Raw genomic sequence first — 20,811 nt, forward strand, 5'->3', positions numbered from 1 at the left:
TTTTAGTAGAGAATTCAACTTTTCTAATAGTAATTCAGACATTGTCCCCATTGGGGATTTCTCTTTTGAGCTCTTTGCAAGCTCTAATACCAGTGATGTGCGGATCTAACCTATGCTCAAATAATCAAGAGGGTTTTGTTCCTCTCGGAGAGTATATTCTAGAATATGAATTATGAATAGTGAAAATTAACTGTTTACCTTCGAGTGCAGAGGATAGATCTATAGCTGTAATATATCAAAAAAATAAACTTACAAGTATGGGCCCACTACGTTTTGTCAGTTTTTTTTTTTTTTTTTTTTTTTTGTAAAGATAACAGAAAAGTTAACGGCGTACACCAAAATGAAAGAAGAGAGCAAACTTGATATACTAATATGATAGTTAGGAAAGTTGGTATACTAAAGTGTAAAAATGCCTAAAGTTGGTGCATGGTTTGTGATGTTTTCCCTATTATTTTTACAATAAGGCCGGCCTCACTTTTTCTGGTAGGTGTAGAGGGTTTCGGCAAGATCATGCCTTAGTCTCTTTGAGGATATAATTGTGACAGGTTTAATTCGACGACTAATATTGATGTACATCAATTGCGGTCTTAAACTGATGTACCAGTTTATTTGATTGCGTCATATATCTTCAATTAGGCTATGGTTTAGTTAGTTAGTTTTGTAGTCCTTGGTTAAGTGTGTGTGAGATCACAAATTTTGAAGTTTGTCAAATTTTATTTTTGAGGTTGGAAGTAGAAAGTAGAGGTCTCCACGAGTTCGCAGTATTTTTCGGAGTCCTAAACTAATTTTAATGATTTTGAAGTTCGGAGAGAAATTAAAAAGTTTGGACACGTGGCGCGTCACTATTGGTTACTATGCATTACTTGGTGATCAAGAACAGAAGTTCCACGTGGTGCAATTGGGTAGTATATGATTGACATGTGTCAGCTAATGGTAGACATATTGATAAAAACTTGACATGTGTCATTTATTTATCAGATTGTTTTCCTACAAATTGACACATGGCTTTATGCTATTTTAATAGCATATTCAAACCGGCCCATTGACCCATTATGTCGGTTTGCCCCAGCCCTATATATAGACCCGAACCAGATTTTTCCACATTTTTCGGAGAACTTTCTCTCTCTCTTTAGAATTAATTTGTTTTTGGCATATCTTTTAAACCGTAAGTCCGATTTAAGATCCGTTTTCGTCTACGGATTCATCTTGACGAGCTCTTTTTATTGGTGGAAAGAAAATTCAGATTTGGTGAAATTAGTTTTGACAATCTAGAAGGCTTGATTTGTTTTGTATTGTCCACGATTGTCAGAAATAAGATAAGAGAATCTCAGGGACTTTTTATGATTGGATGTTGATTTTATGTACTTTGTGTATATTTTATTCTCGTTAATATTGTTTTGAATGATTTCATTGATGATATTTGCATTAAATTTATTGAATGTACATTGATCGATGTAAGTATGCATGTTTTCATGGAGATTGTTATTTATCAAGTGTAAAGGAGTTGGGGAGAAATTATAGTTATTTGGTGATTGTGGGAATTATCTTTTGTGTAGTTGAGTCTGAACATTCTAGGGATCAAACTCAGGTGAGCCCTTGTGCACATTTAGGTTTAGAATATCGGCCGGTATAATTGTCGATATATTTGGGTTATTTGGGCTTGGATATCAATGTTTCGGACAAGATGACTAGCAAAAGGGTTTTGGGGGATTTGATTGAGTCAGGGGGTTAATTTATATGTTTGGATAATCAAGTCACAGTTGCAAAATTGTAAAGTACACGGTATGGGACGTGTAGGCTTGCGTATTCTAGTATATGGATTAATGGGCAGATAAATGGAGTTGAACTGCATCATTGTTTGATGTGCATGTTATAATTGAAATACATGATTATATTATTTTTGGTCAATTATCCATGAGGAGGTTTTGTGTCCCTACTGAGCCACTGGTTGAGCTCACCCCTTAACAGATTTTGCAGGTATGGAATCAAGATACTAGAGCGAGAAGTTCCGATATGTATATAATGTCAAATGGGTTGTGAAACTTGTGTTTTCTTTATGTTTGTTTGAAATAAAGAATGAGTACTAGTGTACTATGTATGATAGAGATTATGTAATATATGCTTCCGCTGGAATTTTAAGATATTGTCATCTAGTTGTTAGTTTACGATTTTTTTTTGTCACATTTTGATTATAGAAATTTTAGTTCTATAATTACGGTGTGATTCACACCTTAGCTCGAGATTATATGATTAATCCGAGTCCGGGGCGTGACAGTGTGCATGGCAGTTCTAGAATGAGTGTTATTCGTTAGGAATTTGTCTCCCAGTTAGGCGCAAAAACAGGTTTATGCTTCGGGAGTTTTTGCTCTGGTGTGTATAATATTCTAGCAGTGACTTAGTGAAGTCATGAGTATATGTATTGATATTCATCTCCCTTCAAAAAAAAAGAAAAAAAAAAGGTGCAAACAGACACATTTTGATTTCTTTAATAAAAAATATATTTTGAAAATCTCTTTCTCCAATAGTTTATGGCCCATATAGCTTTTTGGATTTTAAGGCAACTCGATAAAATGTGAGAAAGTTGCATGATTTTCAGATATAAATCACTCCTCATTGATCATTGTCTGGTTATATGAATTTGTTTCGGTCATTTCACTCTTGTACAGTTGCATCACACCACTGTTACCTTCTCTCTCCCTTTTGGTTCACAGATCATCTCCTCTAGTAAACTTAAAGACCTTATTCCTTTCCTCATAATTTTTTTTCGCTTGGAATTTTATGCAAGAGTAGTTTGACTGGAATTTTATCCAAATGTAGCCTGGGTTTGATGACACGGTCATCATCATCAACTTTGGTTGATTGATATGGTGACTTGGTCAGGACACAAAGCTGATGAATTGTTCGACTTAACGTGCTCCTGAACTAGTCATTAATATAACGCTTGCAGCTGAATCTTTGCAAAGTTTTGTTAAATATGTGACAATTGTGCTGATCCTCTGCCGCTAAATCATTTTGTGTACTTGTTTACTATAATCCTGAATACTTCCACCCAGATAGTCTTTCTCACATGGATGTCTTATTCTCTTGATCACATGACTGACTTTATAAAGTCAAGCAAGAATGCACGAAATCAATTGTGTTTAGGAAGGCAGTCGGCAACTGGAGTTATATTAACATTGTTCAAAGTTCAAACTTGCTGGCTAAATTTGGATTGATAAGTGAGTCAGCTACAGTGGTGAGCGAGAGTGAGACAATTATAGGTTAGAGTTTGGTCCCCTTCTTTAATTTCACGAAAAAAAAATTCATTGGGTGTAATTGTTAACTTAGTTGTCAATCATCAAAAGTAAATAATATTAGGGCACCCTATCTCACCCTATTGATCAACATAATATATTTGATAATCATAGCCTCATAGGTGAAAATAATTTGCCGGCGTATATAGTTTTGGAAAATAACAGAATCAAAAAATTGAAAAAAGACATTTTGTTTTTTGGAAGACAAGTTCAATCCAACCACCAAAATGCACAAACAAACTATGTGAGTGTGATGTTATAGACCCAAACAAAGAGTGAAGACTGATTGACATATAACCAACCAAGAACAGATTGGTCGATAGTTTATGTAAGCAGATGGTAAATCTTTTACTAAATCAAAATCCAGGCGACGTCTCAATCCACCTATATAGTATATATACATATTTTGGAAAATTCTTAGCAGCCTACAGTATGACATTTTTGGACAGCATATCCAATTCAACTCTGTACGCATATATGAATATATACACGGGATTCTATTTTATACTTGAAAGTACGACCCTAATATTTTTGCTGGCAGAAAATCATTGGGAATAAAACTTTGAAAGAAGTTGACTAAAAAACAGAATATAATATCCTCAAAGAAATCAGTATGGTACCTCCCTCAAAAATGGACTTGTAACAAGATATTCATAAAACTACAGAGAAGACTTTCCAGGTTCCTCAAATCCTCTTAAATTTCTTAGAGACATACTCAACAGAAGATGGAAAAATGTTGATGATTCTGGTGAGGTGTTATACCATTACAAGCAACATGGGAGCATCAATCTTTGAGAAACTAGGCTCTCTGTCTTTCCTCATCATGTTTGTTGTTTTGGTTTCGTCTTCCAAATGTGTTGCTTCAGCTACTGTTTCTACTGATGAAGTTGGTGCTCTTCTCCAATGGAAATCCAGTCTTCAAGATACTCGATCACACCTAACTTCATGGAGTGCTCAGCACTTCCCAAATGAAACAAGTCCATGCACTTGGTTTGCCATTTCTTGCAACACTGCCAAGAGTGTCACCACAATAAACCTTACCAAGTCGGGTTTACAAGGTACGCTTCACGAATTTTCATTCTCCTCCTTCCCGAATCTTGAGCACTTTGATCTCAGCATGAACTCAATCTTTGGTACCATTCCACCTGAAATCAGTCGGCTCTCCAAATTAGTGTATCTTGATTTGTCCGGTAATAAGTTAAATGGTTCAGTTCCTGCTTCTTTTGGAAACCTTAGCAGTCTTGCTTACTTGAATATAGGTAGGAACTTTCTGGTTAGTTCAGTTCCTATAGAAATGGGGAATCTTTCGCAGTTGGTGGAGCTTTACTTGAATACCAACAATCTTACAGGTCAGATCCCACAAACTTTTGGGAACTTAAGAAAGCTAAAAGTACTATACATGTTTGAGAACATATTTGTTGGTTCCATTCCCCTGGAGATAGGAAAGTTGGCATCTCTCAGCAATCTAAGCCTTCACACCAACAACTTTTCTGGCAGTATTCCGGATTCCATATGTGACCTGAGACACCTTACTTTACTGGAACTGTATCGGAACAATCTGTCGGGCCCAATTCCTGAAAATATTGGAAGCTTGAAGTCTCTTCTTGTTCTAAATGTATGTGAGAATCAACTCAGTGGTCCTATTCCCATGTCAATTGGTAACATGAGCAAGTTACAGGTTCTATATATCCGCGACAACAAACTCTCTGGTTCCATTCCTCAAGTGATAGGAGATCTTATGAACTTGGCTGTCCTGAGAGTTGCCAGAAACAATTTGACTGGTCATTTACCACAGAATCTCTGCAAAGGTGGAGTGCTTGCAAATTTTACAGCTAATGGAAATCGACTCATAGGTCAAATGCCTAAAAGCTTGAGAAACTGCACAACTTTATATAGAGTCCGTCTTGATGGGAACCAATTCACTGGAAATATATCTGAAGATTTTGGTGAATATCCAAACTTGGATTACATAAATCTAAGTGACAATAATTTTTATGGTGAACTTTCAGAGAAATGGGGAAAGTCTCTGCTGCTAACGGATCTTGAGATTGCAGGTAACAATATAACAGGTTCCATACCACCTGAGATTGGTAATTTGACTCGACTACATTTGCTTAATCTTTCTTCAAATCATTTAGTTGGGACAATCCCTATGGGACTAGGAAAGTTGACCTCTTTGGTGAGGCTAGTACTGAATGACAATCAACTTTCTGGTGCCATACCTCAAGAAATTGGATCACTGACTGACCTTGAATTTCTTGACCTGTCCAAAAACAACTTGAGCCAGTCGATTCCTAGTAGTCTGGGGAACCTTGTGAAAGTGCACCACCTGAACTTGAGCAACAACAAGTTGAGCCATGGAATCCCAAGTAAGTTGGGTCAGTTGAAGCAGCTGTCTGTGCTAGATTTGAGTCATAATTTTCTTAGTGAAGAGATACCAATTGAGTTCCGTAATCTGGAAAGCTTGTTGACACTGAATCTGTCCCACAATAACCTCTCTGGTATTGTTCCCCAGACTTTTGCTGACCTACATGGCTTGGAGTTCATTGACATATCATACAATCGATTATGGGGTCCGATTCCAGAAAACAAAGCATTTCAAGAAGCTCCTATAGAAGCATTGCAAGGGAATCAAGGTCTGTGTGGCAATGCTACAGGTCTACAGCCCTGCACCAAGACTCCTGGCAAAAAGAAGCACAGCTCGAACATTGGTTACAAAGTCGTGTGCTTGGTAATCCCACCTGTGGTAGGAGTACTTATACTTGTTTCCTGTGGAATTTGTATCACATACAGAAGAAAAAAGAATTTTCAAAAAACAGATGAAGAGGGCATGCATCCTAAAGAATTTGAACTTCGTTCAGTGTCGATTTTTGAAGGAAAACTGTTGTACGAAGAAATTGTCAAAGCGACTGAGGAATTTGATGATGCTTATTGCATTGGGAAGGGAGGCACTGGAAGCGTTTACAAGGCAAGGCTTCCATCTGATGACTTGGTTGCTGTAAAGAAACTCCATAGTACTCAATGTAATGGTGAGAGGAGCTTTGAAAAAGAGTTCTTAAACGAGGTGATGGCATTGACTGAGATACGCCACAGAAACATAGTGAAATTTTATGGCTTCTGTTCACATTCACGACACTCATTTTTGGTTTATGAGTACCTCGAAAAGGGAAGCTTGTTCTCAATCTTGTGCAAGGAAGAAGCAGCCAAGGAATTGGATTGGAGCAAGAGGGTGAATATCATCAAAGGTGTGGCTCATGGCTTATCATACATGCACTCTTATGTATCGCCACCAATTGTTCATCGAGACATAACCAGCAAGAACATTTTGCTAGATGCCGAGTATGAGGCTTGCATTTCGGACTTTGGCACTGCTAAACTGCTACAACTCGGTGCATCTAACTGGACTGCTGTTGCAGGCACATTCGGATATGTAGCACCAGGTAACATAACACACGCAAATGTCAGATACGAATCTATCAATGATTTTGTAACATGACATGTCCCAATGTGTCTAAATCATTGTCCGCTGTATATCATAAGTTCATAACTTCTAGTGTTTACTCTTTTTGGCAGAGCTTGCATATACATTGAAGGTGACTGAGAAATGTGATGTGTACAGCTTCGGAGTATTGGCACTCGAAGTGATGAATGGGAAGTACCCGAGCGATCTAATCAGGTCTTTGTTGTCACCAGCTGCAATCAGAGAAGGAAATTTGCCTGAAGATGTGTGGGATGACCGCCTTGAACCTCCCACGGGTAAAATTCTGGAAGAACTTGTTACTGTCTTAATGCTAGCAGTGGCATGCTTACATCCAAATCCACAGTTTAGGCCTACCATGTATGACGTTTCTCAGATTATAGCAATGCATATCTCTCAGACAGACTTGGACAAATACAAGGCTCAATCTGTTTTTGATTATCTAGGAAGCAGAATCTGAACTTAGTTCTTCTTTGTATAGGCTAGAAATGCAGCTACCAATAAACTGAGCTATATCTTGGTATAGACTCAATCTTGTATTCATCCCACTGGCATGTTGTTGTACATGCAACACAAATCTAGTAAAGTCTCTGGACGTGTAATTTTGGTAAATGGTGCTAGTATTAATATGTAAACTGGGACTCATATTGTTGACTCTATGTTTTGGAGTATCATTATTTGATTTCTCCTCTTCAAAATAATGAGAAAATTATACGCCACTAGTGCCTCTCAGTACAAGATAATTGGTAGGAAGTCTCTGTTAATCTTGGGTTTTCACCAAAGACAATATCACAAGGTCAAATAAAATGGCTTGCATACAAGTTTAAGCAGCAACTGAAGAAAATAAAGTAGAGGAGAAGAATCATAACATTGAAACAAATAAAACCAAATCGTTTCACTGCACAAAGATACCCGTCCCCTCTACCACTAGTTCATGATCTGTACTAGCTGGCTTATCAGTTTCATCCAACTTCACTGAGAAAATCCACATTTTGCAATGACATACCATTTTCTTAGTAAGACAAAGAAAACAAATATCCCCGGAAGACTTTGACTGAAGTGTGCATTCATATTTCCAAAGTTTTCAGTCCACCTGCTTCCGATTTCAATCTTGATACAAGCAGGGCCGCAGAATAATATAATGGCATTACAAATGAAGCACAGAAGCCACAATATACCAAAACAAAAGCCACGAGAACTTCAGCAGCTTATGATAAGGTATGCTCTGTAGCTTGCCTTATCCTGTATGTTCATTTGATTTCATCACCAAAATTTGCTTCTGCTTCTGCTTCTGCAGAAACCAATGCTCTTCTAAAATGGAAAGCCAGCTTTCAAAATCAAACCCAACCGCATATTCTGACCTCATGGACTTATCTTCCCATTGCCACCAATTCTTCCAGAGATCAAAAAGCAAATGCAAGCCCGTGTTTTTGGACCGGTATTTCATGCAATGCTGCTGGAAGTATCAGCAGAATAGACAAGGTACACTACATGAATTTTCATTCTCGTCCTTCCCAAATCTAGAACATATTGACCTCAGCATAAATAAGCTATTTGGTGTCATTCCCCCACAAATCAGTTCTCTCTCCAAACTCATGTATCTTGATCTCTCCAATAATCAGTTGTCCGGGAAAATCCCACAAGAAATTGGTTTCCTCATAAGCCTTCACACCCTGCAGCTCAATAAGAACCAGTTGAATGGCTCAATTCCTCAAGAAATAGGTCAGCTTAAGTCTCTTCTTGTTCTTAGTCTGATAGAAAATCGCCTCACTGGTCCTCTTCCCTTGTCAATTGGAAATCTGAGCAAGTTACAGGTTCTATACATTCGGGACAACCAACTCTCTGGCTCCATTCCTCAAGTGATAGGGAATCTCAAGAATCTGGTTGTGCTAAGAGTTGCCAGAAACAATTTGACTGGTCATTTGCCTCTGAATCTCTGCCAAGGAGGGCATCTTACTAATTTCACTGCAAATAGCAATCGTCTGATAGATAAAATTCCCAAAAGCCTGAAAAACTGCACAACCTTATATAGAGTCCGCCTTGATAGAAACCAACTCACTGGAAACATATCTGAAGATTTTGGTGAGTATCCAAACTTGGATTACATAAATCTAAGCGACAATAGATTTTACGGAGAACTTTCACCGAAATGGGGTAGGTCTCTGAAGCTAACAAATCTTGATATTGCAGGCAACAATGTTACTGGTGCCATTCCACCTGAGATTGGAAACTTGACTCAACTGTAGTAGCGTAATCTTTCTTCAAATAATTTGGTTGGAAACATCCCTGTGGAACTTGGAAGGCTCACTTTGTTAGGGAAGCTTATACTGAATAACAATCAACTTTCCGGTGGTATACCTCAAGAGCTTGGATCACTGACTGAACTTGAGTATCTTGACCTGTCCACAAACAAATTGAGCCAGTCAATTCCAAGTAGCCTAGGTAACTTTCTGAAGCTGCACCATATCAATGCCAGCAACAACAAGTTAAGTCAAAGAATTCCATTTCAATTCAGGAGTTTAACTGTAATACCCCGAAAAATCCAAATTAAATTCCATGGATTTTTAGAAATGATTTCACGATAGTAGGAGCGAGTACGAAGCTTGGAGAAGTTGTGGAATTAGTTCGAACGATTTTATTTTCGAAAACGAACGTTTTTAGGGGGTCAACAAAGTTGACTTTTTATACGTTCAAAATTTGGGAAAACTTTCTTCATGAAAGTTGTAGAGCTCGTCGATACGATCGCGTGCATATGCGGAACGCAAAAATCGGAGTTCGTATGAATTAGTTATGATTTTTTGAAAAAGTTTCCAATTTAGTATAAAGCTTCCATTTTTGGAAATTTCCAAAAATAAAAACAGATTTTTCCAAAATTGGAAAATCTGCTGCGATTTTAGTTCCCCGCCGGAAATCGCCTCCAAAACTTCGATCGACGATTTCTTCCTCCTCCGGCCACCGATCCTCACCAAACTTCTTCCATTGGCTTCGTATGGTCCTTGCGCACCTGTCTGTGGCAGCCTTTCACGGCGGCGCGGCCTGTAGCGGCGCGGCCTGTAGCGGCGGCGGCAAGCCCGGTCCGATTTAAGCTCGATTTTGGTCAACGCCGGTTTTCTCCTAGCTCCGGCCACCAAAACTTCCGATCCTTGGCTCCATGAACTCCCCTCAACCTGCTGATCATCATACAAGGAGGATTGCACCTAGAGTGACCGGTTTCACGTTCGTCGGAGCTCGGTAAGTTTTCAATCCGAAACGAAAATATTTCGATCGGTATATCTCGAGCTGTAGTGTATCGTTTTGATTGATTCTTTTTCCAGTGGGTTCCCCTTGATGTTATTAACAACTCTATAGAAGGCATCGAGGCCTGAAATTGAAGCTTTGACGTCGAAATCGAGCCTTGCCGGATTCTGCAAAATTTTGGAATTTTTCCGACCACCGAAGCTTTCGATCGGTATATCTCGAGCTACAGACCATATTTTTCTGTGATTCTTGAACCAGTGAGTTCTTCCTGAGTTTCTTAACAACTCTTCAGAAGGAATCGAAGCCTTAAATTGACGTTTTTACGTCGAATTGGAGCTCGCCGTTTTCTGCAGTTTCTCGCCGGTTTCTGGAAAATTCCGGCCACCTTCATACTGTTCAAGGTAATTTTCGACCCCTTCCGGTCATTTTCAGACTTCGTGCTAGTTATGGAAGTTGTTACGCATGATGAGAGGAAGAAGAGCAGCCCGGCCCCGACACCATTGGTGGTGGTCGGCGGCGGCTCTGCCACTAACTCCGGCGTCCCTTTCCGGCCACCTCCGGGGATCAAAAATATGGTTTCTGTACATTTTCAGATTCTATATTTCAATACGATCATTTCGATATATTATACGCAATTTTTGGATATCGTATGATTAAGTTATGAATTTTTAAGTTTAGATCGATTTCGATCGTTAGATTTGTGATCTGTGAAGTTAGGACCGTCAGATGGACTTGTAGTTTTGATATGATGATCTTATGACTGTCCCAGTGGCTTTGTGTGATCATGGGCGAAGATCCGACCGTTGGATCTTCGTGTAAATGCAAAACAGTGATTAGGAAGGCGATCCGTGAGGATCCGACCGTTGGATCATCATTTAATTTCAATCCGACCGTTGGATTGTCGTTTGATTATGTTTTTGAGTTATTGGCTAAGTTAAGGTCATGTTTGACTAGGTGATTGACGGTCTTCCTTGGGTGAGCGGTTTCGGTGTGTATTGTGTTGAATTGAAGACGCAGCGGGAATATCGAGGTGAGTAAATCGCACATGGTTCATTCACGAACCGAAATTCGGTGATTTTATTTAATTGAGAAATTGTGGAAATTGTTTTATGAAAATAAATATTTGTTTTAAATTATATGGACTTGATCGACTACGGTCCATAGGTAAGTAAAATGTATTTAAACTATAAAAATGAATTTCTAGATTTTATTGCATGTGAACTATAGTTGGTATTAGTGGTCACTCTTGTGTGGGTGACTACGTATATATATATTTACGTGGAATATATATTGGATGGTGTGATTTACTGAGTTATATTTTGAGCATTACCCTTTGGAATATGTGATTTATCTTAGATGTTGTGTTGTCTATGATAATGGGTAATTGAGTAAAGTGCGATAGTTGAGTCGTTGAGATGAATTAAATGAGGAGTCGAGTGAATTGAGAAAAGCAGTCATTCGTAAGGTGAACCTTGGCCCAGGTGACACTTTACGATACAGTTAGAGCTCTAGTCTGTCTGCCGTCATACTGCTTGGGGGATAAACGAGTTATCATATGCCCTTGGGTATGACATGACATACTGAATGGGGTGATTAATATAATTAATCATAAGCCTGTAAGTATGATATACTGAATGGGGTGATTAATATAATTAATCATAAGCCTGTAAGTATAATATACTGCATGGGATGATTTATATAAATAAATCATAAGCCTGTGAGTATATATTGAGTAAGAAGTTGTTTTTTATTGAGTAGTCATGATGAGATGTGAGTTGATTGATGCTTGAAGTGATGTTGTACACTTCAATTCTTATGCAAAACAAAATTAAAATGTGCTTGAGTTGATTGTGTTACTTTAAATCGTGCAATCCTTTCATTTACTCATACGAGCTTTGCAAAAAGCTTACCGGGTTTGTATTGTTGCAATCCCGGTACACTATTCAAACGGTGTAGCGGGTAATCCTGCAGGTCAGGAGAATCAGGACGGTGATCGTGCGGGTTAGAGAATTTGTTTTAGTTTTACAGCAATTGTAATTGTGAGGTGAGTTATGCTCATTTGAGCCTTACAATATAATTTGGTGAGAGTGTGCTGTAATAAACAAATTTGAGATTTGGTTTATGTAATATCGAGCGATGTGAGGTGTGGTTGTTTTGAGAAAAAAATTCAGGTTGTATTTATGTGAGTTGTATTAATTCATGTTTCGGACTTGGATTTGTTATTCAAAATCCGGGGCGTGACATTAACTCAGCTATCCGTGCTAGATTTGAGTCACAATGGTCTTGATCGAGAGATACCAACAGAGTTTAGTAAGTTGGAAAGTTTGGTGACGCTAAATCTTTCCCACAATAATCTCTCTGGAGTTATTCCAAAGAGTTTTGATGAACTTCGTGGCTTGGAGCACATCGACATATCATACAATCAATTCTGGGGTCCCATCCCAAACAATAAGGCATTTCATGAGGCTCCCATTAAAGCATTGCAGGGAAACAAAGGGTTGTGTGGAAATGTTACAGGTTTTCTGCCCTGCATTAATAATCCGGAAGATAAGAAGCACAGTTTGAAAACTGGTGTAAAAGTTGTGTGCTTACTCATCCGGCCTGTCCTGGGTGCAGTTATATTTGCTTGGTTCATGTTCCTAAGGAAAAAGACATGTCAACACACAAGGCAAAAAGACATGTACCTACAACAGTTTGAGTTGCGTTCTGTATCACTTTTTGATGGCAGATTATTGTATGAAGAAATTGTAAAAGCAACTGAGAATTTTGATGCTGCTTATTGTCTCGGCAAGGGAGGGTTTGGAAGCGTTTACAAAGCAAAGCTTCCATCAGAAGAAGTGGTAGCTGTAAAGAAACTCCATAGTCCATGTGATGGCGAGGGGAGCTTTCAAAAAGAGTTCTTAAGCGAGGTAAGGGCATTGACGGAGATACGCCATCGAAACATTGTGAAGTTCTACGGTTTCTGTTCACATACCAGGAACTCTCTATTGGTTTATGAGTACCTTGAAACGGGTAGCTTGTTTTCAATCTTGTGCAATGAAGAAAAGCTAAGAAATTGGATTGGAGTAAAAGAGTGAATATCATTAAAGGTGTGGCCCATGGCTTATCCTACATGCACAATGATGTGTCCCCGCCAATTGTTCATCGAGACATATCCAGCAAGAACATTTTGCTAGATGCCGACTATGAGGCTCGCATCTCAGACTTTGGCACTGCTAAGCTTCTAGAGCATGACTCATCTAACTGGACTGCCGTTGCAGGCACAATTGGATACATAGCACCAGGTAATGTATGCAACGGTACTGATTTCCTACTGCTCAGGCTGACATGTTATCTTGTTAGGCTATCATTTCAACTACACTTTTAAATTAGGATACCTGTGACAAATGCTCTCTGATAAACTTTTCTCCTCATTCTTCATAGCCATAGTGCATGAACATGTCATATCTCTCTTTCTGTGTAAAAATGTTTTATATACTTCGATCTTATGTTTACACTTTTCTGGCAGAGCTGGCTCACACAATGAAAGTGACGGAGAAATGTGATGTGTATAGCTTCGGCGTGTTAGCACTTGAAGTGATTAAAGGGAAGTACCCTAGCAATCTAGTTGGGTTACCCTTAGGGCAAGTTCACCCGTTGGGTCACCAGGTCACCAGGGCAGGAAACTATTCACTGCCACTGGATCTTTGCTTCCACCCGTTGGGTCAGGGTCACCAGTCAGTTACTGTTCATCAAATATTTTATTATTTTTTATTTGGGAAAATGAGAAATATATGATATAAATAAATAGTATTGATGAACAATTTGGAAATGCAACCAAATAAAATTTTATGGGTAGACAAATTTTGAGGAAAAAAGATGATTTTTTTGGTGTGAGAAGTAAAATAGGAGGTGAGGTATTTATAGGAAATTTTGGTTATATTTTTTTTGTTACCGTTGTAATCTAACGGTTATTTTTTTTAACCTCTAGAAACCACAATTATAGCCGTCAGATCAAAATCAATTTTCATAAGCAACGGTCCGGATCTGTGGACCATTGCATTCAAAAACCAAAGCAGCCCAACGGCTACACGCCACGTCGCACCAGCACCCCAGGTCACGACAAAAACATGCGCGGCTACGCGCCTGCTGTCCTGTCGCCGCTAGAAGACAAGCGACTGGCCTTCAATTCTTCGGCAACGCGCGTCTCCCCTCTCCTCTTCTTTTTGGGCCAGCGTGGCAGCCTGGGTCACGCCCTCAGTCACCATGGTGCCCGAGATGGTGTCCTGGGCCACCCACTGTGGTCTTGCCCCAACACCGGTGGAAGAATGAATAGTGAAATTTTCTTCCCCCAGGCCTGCTTTTGACGTGGTGCCCGGGCATGAGAGAGCCCAGTGAACTTGCTCTTATCACCTGCAACCAGGGAAGCCAAAATGTGGGGGGATACGTGGGACGATCGCCTTGAACCTCCCACGGGTAAAGTTCTGGATGAAGTTGTCACTATTTTAACACTAGCAATCGCATGCCTACATGAAAACCCACAGTTTAGGCCTACCATATATGTATGAAGTTTCCCAGATTATAACGGTGCCAATCCACCATAGGCCAAATTTATGATTAATTACAGAACTTAAAACTACACTGTATAAAATTCAACTTTGTATTCAATACCCAGTTGCATTTTGTTGTATATTTATCATAAACATCTTCTACGAGTATATAAAGATGCAATTCTGATAAGTAGTGCGATCACAAATTGACAATTCCAATTACAAAGCATATGGTAATTGCAACATCTTCTACACTGTAATCATATGCCCAGTCCATCTTAACTATGGTAAAATTACAAATTCAACGACACAACACATTAGTATTTTTGCATTAAGGCCAGAAATGACAATATCTCATTTTCTTCTAGAAGTGCAGAACCGCCAAAACTGAACTTAAAAAAACAAAATTGGTAAGGTTCAATGAAGTCAGCATATAGTAATGATATATTATGAGAAAATGATATATTTGTTGACATTCAAAAGTCATAAGAAATAGGCGCAGAGTTTGACAAAAGATTCCAAATTCCCCACTACTCTTTCACACCTTCAACAAACAATAAATTAGAGGCAGAGACGTCTCAATTCTGAACTCTGATGAATTAGAAAGGCATTATACACAATACAATCTTTCTGAAAACAACAGGCGCAGACTTTGACTAAAGATTCCAAATTCCCCAGTATACACTCTATCACACCTTCATATACACAGAACCCTTGATCATTATCCTTTATGCAGAATCAAGAGCCATGAAACCTTCTGCTTACTTTGATTATGTCTGCTCTCTAGCTTGCATTATCTTGTTTCTTCAGTTGGTTTCATCACCAAAACTTGCTTCTGCTGATTCTACACAAGCAGAAGCACTTCTCAAATGGAAAGCCAGCTTTCTGAATCAAACAGGGAACAATAATCTCACCTCGTGGACTTCCCTTCCCAGTAACGCCACCAATTCATCAAGTGCATGCAATGTTTGGACCGGTATTTCATGCAATGCTGCCGGAAGTGTCAACCGGATAAACCTTACCAATTCTGGTATAAAAGGTACGCTACATGAACTCTCATTCCAGTCATTCCCTGATCTTGAATATGTTGACCTCAGTGCCAATGAACTTTTCGACACCATCCCACCTCAGATTAGTTCCCTCTCCAAACTCATCTACCTTGATGTATCTTATAATCAATTGACTGGGATCATCCCACCAGAAATTGGTCTCCTAACATATCTTCAAGTCCTCCACCTAAACGGAAACCAGTTAAATGGCTCGATTCCTGAAGAAATGAGCCAGCTCAAATCTCTTTTTGAGCTTGCTCTGAACACCAACAATCTAGAAGGGTCTATTCCAGCCTTCCTGGGTAATTTTACCAACATGACAAATTTGTATCTCTTTGGAAATCAGATTTCTGGTGTCATTCCTCCTGAAATCGGAAACCTATCAAAATTGGTTGAATTGTACTTGGATGACAACCATTTAACAGGTCCTATCCCTCCAAGTTTTGGAAACTTGGAAAATCTAACCGTGTTGTACTTGGCCTACAACAACCTTTCTGGTTCTATCCCTTCAGAAATAGGAAAGATGAAGTCTCTTGTGCAACTGAGCATTCAATCAAACAATCTTTCTGGTTCAATCCCTGCATCCATAGGTGATCTGCCAAACCTTACCCTTCTTTATCTCTACTCAAACAAACTTTCTGGCAGTATTCCTAAGGAGATAGGGAACTTGAAATCTATGGAGAATCTACAGTTGAGCCAGAATCAACTAAATGGCTCGGTTCCAACTTCATTGGGTGACTTGGACAACTTAGTAAGCTTGTACCTCCGTGATAACCAACTTTCCGGCACCATCCCCCAAGAGATAGGAAATCTCACAAAGATGACAATTGTGCAATTTGATACCAACCGATTTTCTGGTTATTTGCCCCAAAACATTTGCAGAGGTGGATTGCTTCAAAACTTCACAGCATTCAACAATGATTTGATAGGTCCAATCCCCGAGAGCTTGAAAACTTGCAAGAGCTTAATCAGAGTACGTCTTGAAGGGAACCAATTGACTGGCAATGTATCTCAAGACTTTGGTGTGTATCCAAATCTTGATTTTATAAATCTAAGCAACAATAAGTTGTATGGTGAAATTTCACAAAACTGGGGACAATGCCCGAAGTTAACGAGCCTCCTAATTGCGGGTAACAACCTTACTGGTAGCATACCACCAGAGCTTGGCAATGCAACTCAAATTCAGGCGCTTGATCTCTCTTCCAATCATTTAGTTGGTGTGATTCCAGAAGATCTTGGGAGGCTAAGTTTGGTGAATCTGAAGTTGGGTGATAATCAACTTTCTGGTCCTATACCCTCCACATTTGCATCTCTGACTGACCTTGAATATATAGACCTGTCCACCAACAAAATTAACGAGTCAATTCCAAGCTTTGTAGGTGACATGTCGAAACTAATCTACTTGAATCTGAGCAACAACAAGTTCAGTCAGGAAATTCCATTACAGTTGGGGAACTTATTTCAACTGACCCAGCTAGATTTAAGTCGTAACTCACTTGAGGGTAACATACCATCACAAATGAGCAAGCTGCAGAGCTTGGAGGATCTGAATCTATCCCACAACATTCTTTCCGGTGTCATTCCAACATCTTTTGGTGAAATGCCTGGCTTGTTGCACATTGACATGTCCTACAATCAGTTGCAGGGCGCCATCCCTGACAGCAAAGCATTTCAAAATGCTTCCTTGGAAGGGAATAATGGATTGTGCAGCAATGTTGTAGGACTGCAAACCTGCAATCCTTCTGCAGGAAATAAAAGTACCTCAAACAAGGACAGAAGACTAGTGTTTCTAATCGTGTTCCCTGTTCTGGGAGTAATTTTACTTGCTTTACTTGGAATTGCCCTGATAAGAAGAAGAAGAAGAAGAAGAAGAAGAATGCAATACCAACACACCGAACAGAGCTACGTGCAGAATGAAGTCTTTGCAATAGCAAATTTTGATGGAAGAAAAATGTATGGCGAAATCATGGAGGCAACCAACAGTTTTGACACTGCATACTGCATTGGGAAGGGTGGATATGGAACTGTCTACAAGGCAAAGCTACCATCTGGCAGCATAGTCGCTGTGAAGAAACTCTATCCAGTACATGATAGTGAGGAGGCATCTCAAAAGGAGTTTTTCAATGAAATAAGGGCACTACTGGAGATACGACACCGAAACATTGTGAAACTCCTTGGTTTTTGTTCAAATGTGCTTCACTCCTTTTTGGTCTATGAGTATCTAGAAAAGGGAAGCCTGTCTGCAAATTTGAGCAAAGAATTAGAAGCAAAGAAATTGAACTGGAGTATAAGGGTGAATATAGTTAAAGGTGTGGCTCATGCCTTATCTTATATGCATCATGATTGTGTGCTACCGATTGTGCATCGAGACATATCAAGCAACAACATTTTGCTGAATGAAGATTATGAGCCCTGTGTTGCAGACTTTGGCACTGCCAAGCTTTTAAATCCAGGCTCATCAAATTGGACAACCCCTGCAGGAACATATGGATATATAGCCCCAGGTAAACTAACTAGATGTGTTTTCTAAATTTTCATTAAGTATAGTTATCAATTGGTTTATGTTCATTTCTTTTCTTTTGGCAGAGCTCGCTTTCACGATGAAGGTAACTGAGAAATGTGATGTTTATAGCTTTGGAGTGCTGGCACTGGAAGTCCTAATGGGGAAGCATCTGGGTGATTTGGTCCCCTCATTTCCGAATCCTTCAGCAAATGAAAACATGTCACTGATGGATTTGTTGGACCAACGGCTTCCCCCTCCGACACCTGATGTTGAGGATGAACTGATAACCATTGCAAGACTAGCAATCGAGTGCAGACATTCCCATCCACAATCAAGGCCAACAATGCAAATGGTTTCTCAGGTGCTATCATCCCAAAATGCATATTCCTACAGAAAGCAGGACATTACACTTGAATCAATCATTAAGAACTGATCTTTGCATGTCTCACCATACAACTCGTAATAGTAAAAATAGATGATCTTGTTTATATCATATTTAGGGATTTATGTATTCCTTTTCAAAAGTAGCTATCCATGTATATTGTTTTCAGAAATATTAAAGTCTTGCACTACTCTTTCGTACAATGTCTGCATTTTGAGGGGTTTCTTTTGGCAGCAAGTTATGACCCATCACCAAACAGTAGCAGAAGTTTGAATATATATTGCCATGAGGACCTCATTATGTTGGTTCAATGAGGACCAATTAAGCAAGTAAACAGATAGATAATATCATAACATATCTATCTATCTATTATTTGATTTCCCAAATAAAGTAAAACCCATGTTTTAATCAAGAAGTACCTAAAATTTGAGTTGAACTTTGAGTTGAGGGTATCTTATTTCCTGACGTAAATAGTTGAATCAAAATCTACAAAGGAAGAAGAGGAAAGGGAATGCAATAATTTGATGAATAATTGTAAGTACGAAGCTCAGCCGCAGGTTGCAGTGAAAGTGAGTGCAAGATGTGGAGAAATGCTGAACCAGTGGAGAGGAGCTGCCCTGCTGCTCTCAGTGCTCTGAGATTTTTCTGTCTTCTTCATATCTTAAGGTCCCAAAAAACCAAATAACTACTTTTGATCAGTGGTTTCTATCTATTGCAAAGTCTCAAACGAGCAACAGTGAAAAAGAGAGGTTACTAAGCATCATCATCAGTTTCTTCTGCTGGAACATTTACCAGTTACCAGCTTAAGAGTATTTACCCTCCTCAAACAATTAGCTCCACCTCCAATTTGATTTCAGAATTCCTGGAGTTCTCAAAGCCTTCACCTTTTGTTCCAACGACTGAGGCCTCAGTAGCTCCTTCTCCTTCTAGTTGGATTTGCAAAGGTGAACTGCGATGCTACATGGTCTGCCCCCAACTGAGAAGCGAATCGTGCTGCCCATACGGCGGCCTCGCTTGCCAATCGGACAGTGACGGTGGGTCCTTTGAGATGATCATCTCTGGTTCTTGTACTGAGGAACGACGGACTCCCGCGACGGAGCTTGGGATTTACAACTGTTCGTCTTTTGTTTTCCATTTCCTGCTTCTATTTCCTTGGAATTAAATATTGGGGTTTTGTCCATTTACCCCATTTCTAGGGATTTTTTTCCCACTTACCCCATTAAGTTTTTTTAATTCTCTCTTACCCAATACACTCTAAGGGAGTCTTCCCTAATACCCCATTAAGATTTTTTTTTTGTTTTTAATTTTTTTTTAATACCATTTTACCCCTCACCCCTTTGTTACTTAGAGAGAGAAATAGAGAAAATGGAAGAGAGAGAAACCATAGGAGACTTCGCCGGAATCCGGTCACCGGCCGCCGGAATCCGGTCAACTTTCGCCGGAATCCGGCCAACTTTCGCCGGATTCCGGTCACCGGCTGCCGCCCACCGGAATTTGCTGAAAATCTCACCGGAAAGTTTTTTTTGCCCCCAATAGACATCTATTGCCCCCCAATAGACCTTTATTGCCCCCTATTGCCCCCCAATAGACGTCTATTGCCCCCCAATAGACACCTATTGCCCCGATAGTCTATTGCCCCCTAATAGATGTCTATTGCCCCCCAATAGACGTTTCGATTACCGAAATGGGAACTAATTTTCCTAAAATTACACAAATAAAACTTTGATTAAATAAAAAAAAGAGGAGATTACGTCAATTCAAAACGTCTATTGCCCCCCAATAGACCTTTAACAGATCTCTATTGCCCCCCAACAGAACTTTTTTTTTTCTATTTTTCTTTTCTTCTGAGCCTTCTGCCTCCATTTTATTCAAAAAGAAAGAAAAAAAAAGACGAGGACGAAGAGGTTATTAGTCAAAGCAAATACCGCGACTTTCACATTTCCTACAGACAAATGGACATAGTTCTATCATAAATTTATCATTATAACGTGTACTCACGTCAGTTATCATTATAAGACTTGGTCATGGCATAGAGAGATCTCTAGTTTCGATAGTGCTTGGTGGTATCTATTCTGTAATTAATACACCTGCCCCTTCTCTACAGTTTAACCCTATCTATTCTTGATTGGAATAGAACACAATTTACCATCTCATTTGTATTTGCTAAATGTATTTATTATAGCATTACTCTATGATCCAGATGGAGTCAAACTAACAAATAGAGATCCCACCTCCTGACCCACAGAAGACTTGCTTGTTGCAATTAAAAGAAGACCATGGACCCAAAGCAACGTCAAAATGCCTTCAGCTTTGATCTTCGCCAAAGGTTCACAGCAATCA

At 39.3% G+C, this 20,811-nt stretch overlaps 3 protein-coding genes across 4 annotated transcripts in view; all 3 read left to right on the plus strand.

Moving 5' to 3' along the window:
* LOC133744216 (MDIS1-interacting receptor like kinase 2-like) overlaps positions 1 to 20,811 on the plus strand; it is a 75,469-nt gene that overhangs the window by 21,431 nt on the left and 33,227 nt on the right. The gene's annotated exons all lie outside the window — the stretch shown is intronic.
* LOC133741926 (MDIS1-interacting receptor like kinase 2-like) lies at positions 3,926 to 8,244 on the plus strand. Of its 2 annotated transcripts, XR_009862244.1 has the most exons (3): positions 3,926 to 6,733; positions 6,867 to 7,989; positions 8,069 to 8,244. XR_009862244.1 is itself a non-coding variant. In XM_062169639.1 (2 exons), the coding sequence occupies exons 1-2, from the start codon at positions 4,027 to 4,029 to the stop codon at positions 7,229 to 7,231; spliced, it is 3,072 nt and encodes a 1,023-aa protein (XP_062025623.1). In that variant the 5' UTR covers positions 3,926 to 4,026; the 3' UTR covers positions 7,232 to 8,244. The 2 variants fall into 2 exon arrangements, 1 of the variants encoding a protein (XP_062025623.1); XM_062169639.1 differs by having other exon boundaries at positions 6,867 to 8,244.
* LOC133746180 (MDIS1-interacting receptor like kinase 2-like) lies at positions 15,021 to 18,858 on the plus strand. The gene is made up of 2 exons (XM_062174340.1): positions 15,021 to 18,090; positions 18,173 to 18,858. Exons 1-2 carry the CDS (start codon positions 15,285 to 15,287, stop codon positions 18,520 to 18,522), a joined length of 3,156 nt encoding a protein of 1,051 aa, XP_062030324.1. The 5' UTR covers positions 15,021 to 15,284; the 3' UTR covers positions 18,523 to 18,858.

This window comes from Rosa rugosa, chromosome 4 (genome assembly GCF_958449725.1).
Source record: "Rosa rugosa chromosome 4, drRosRugo1.1, whole genome shotgun sequence".
Classification (NCBI taxonomy): domain Eukaryota; kingdom Viridiplantae; phylum Streptophyta; class Magnoliopsida; order Rosales; family Rosaceae; genus Rosa; species Rosa rugosa.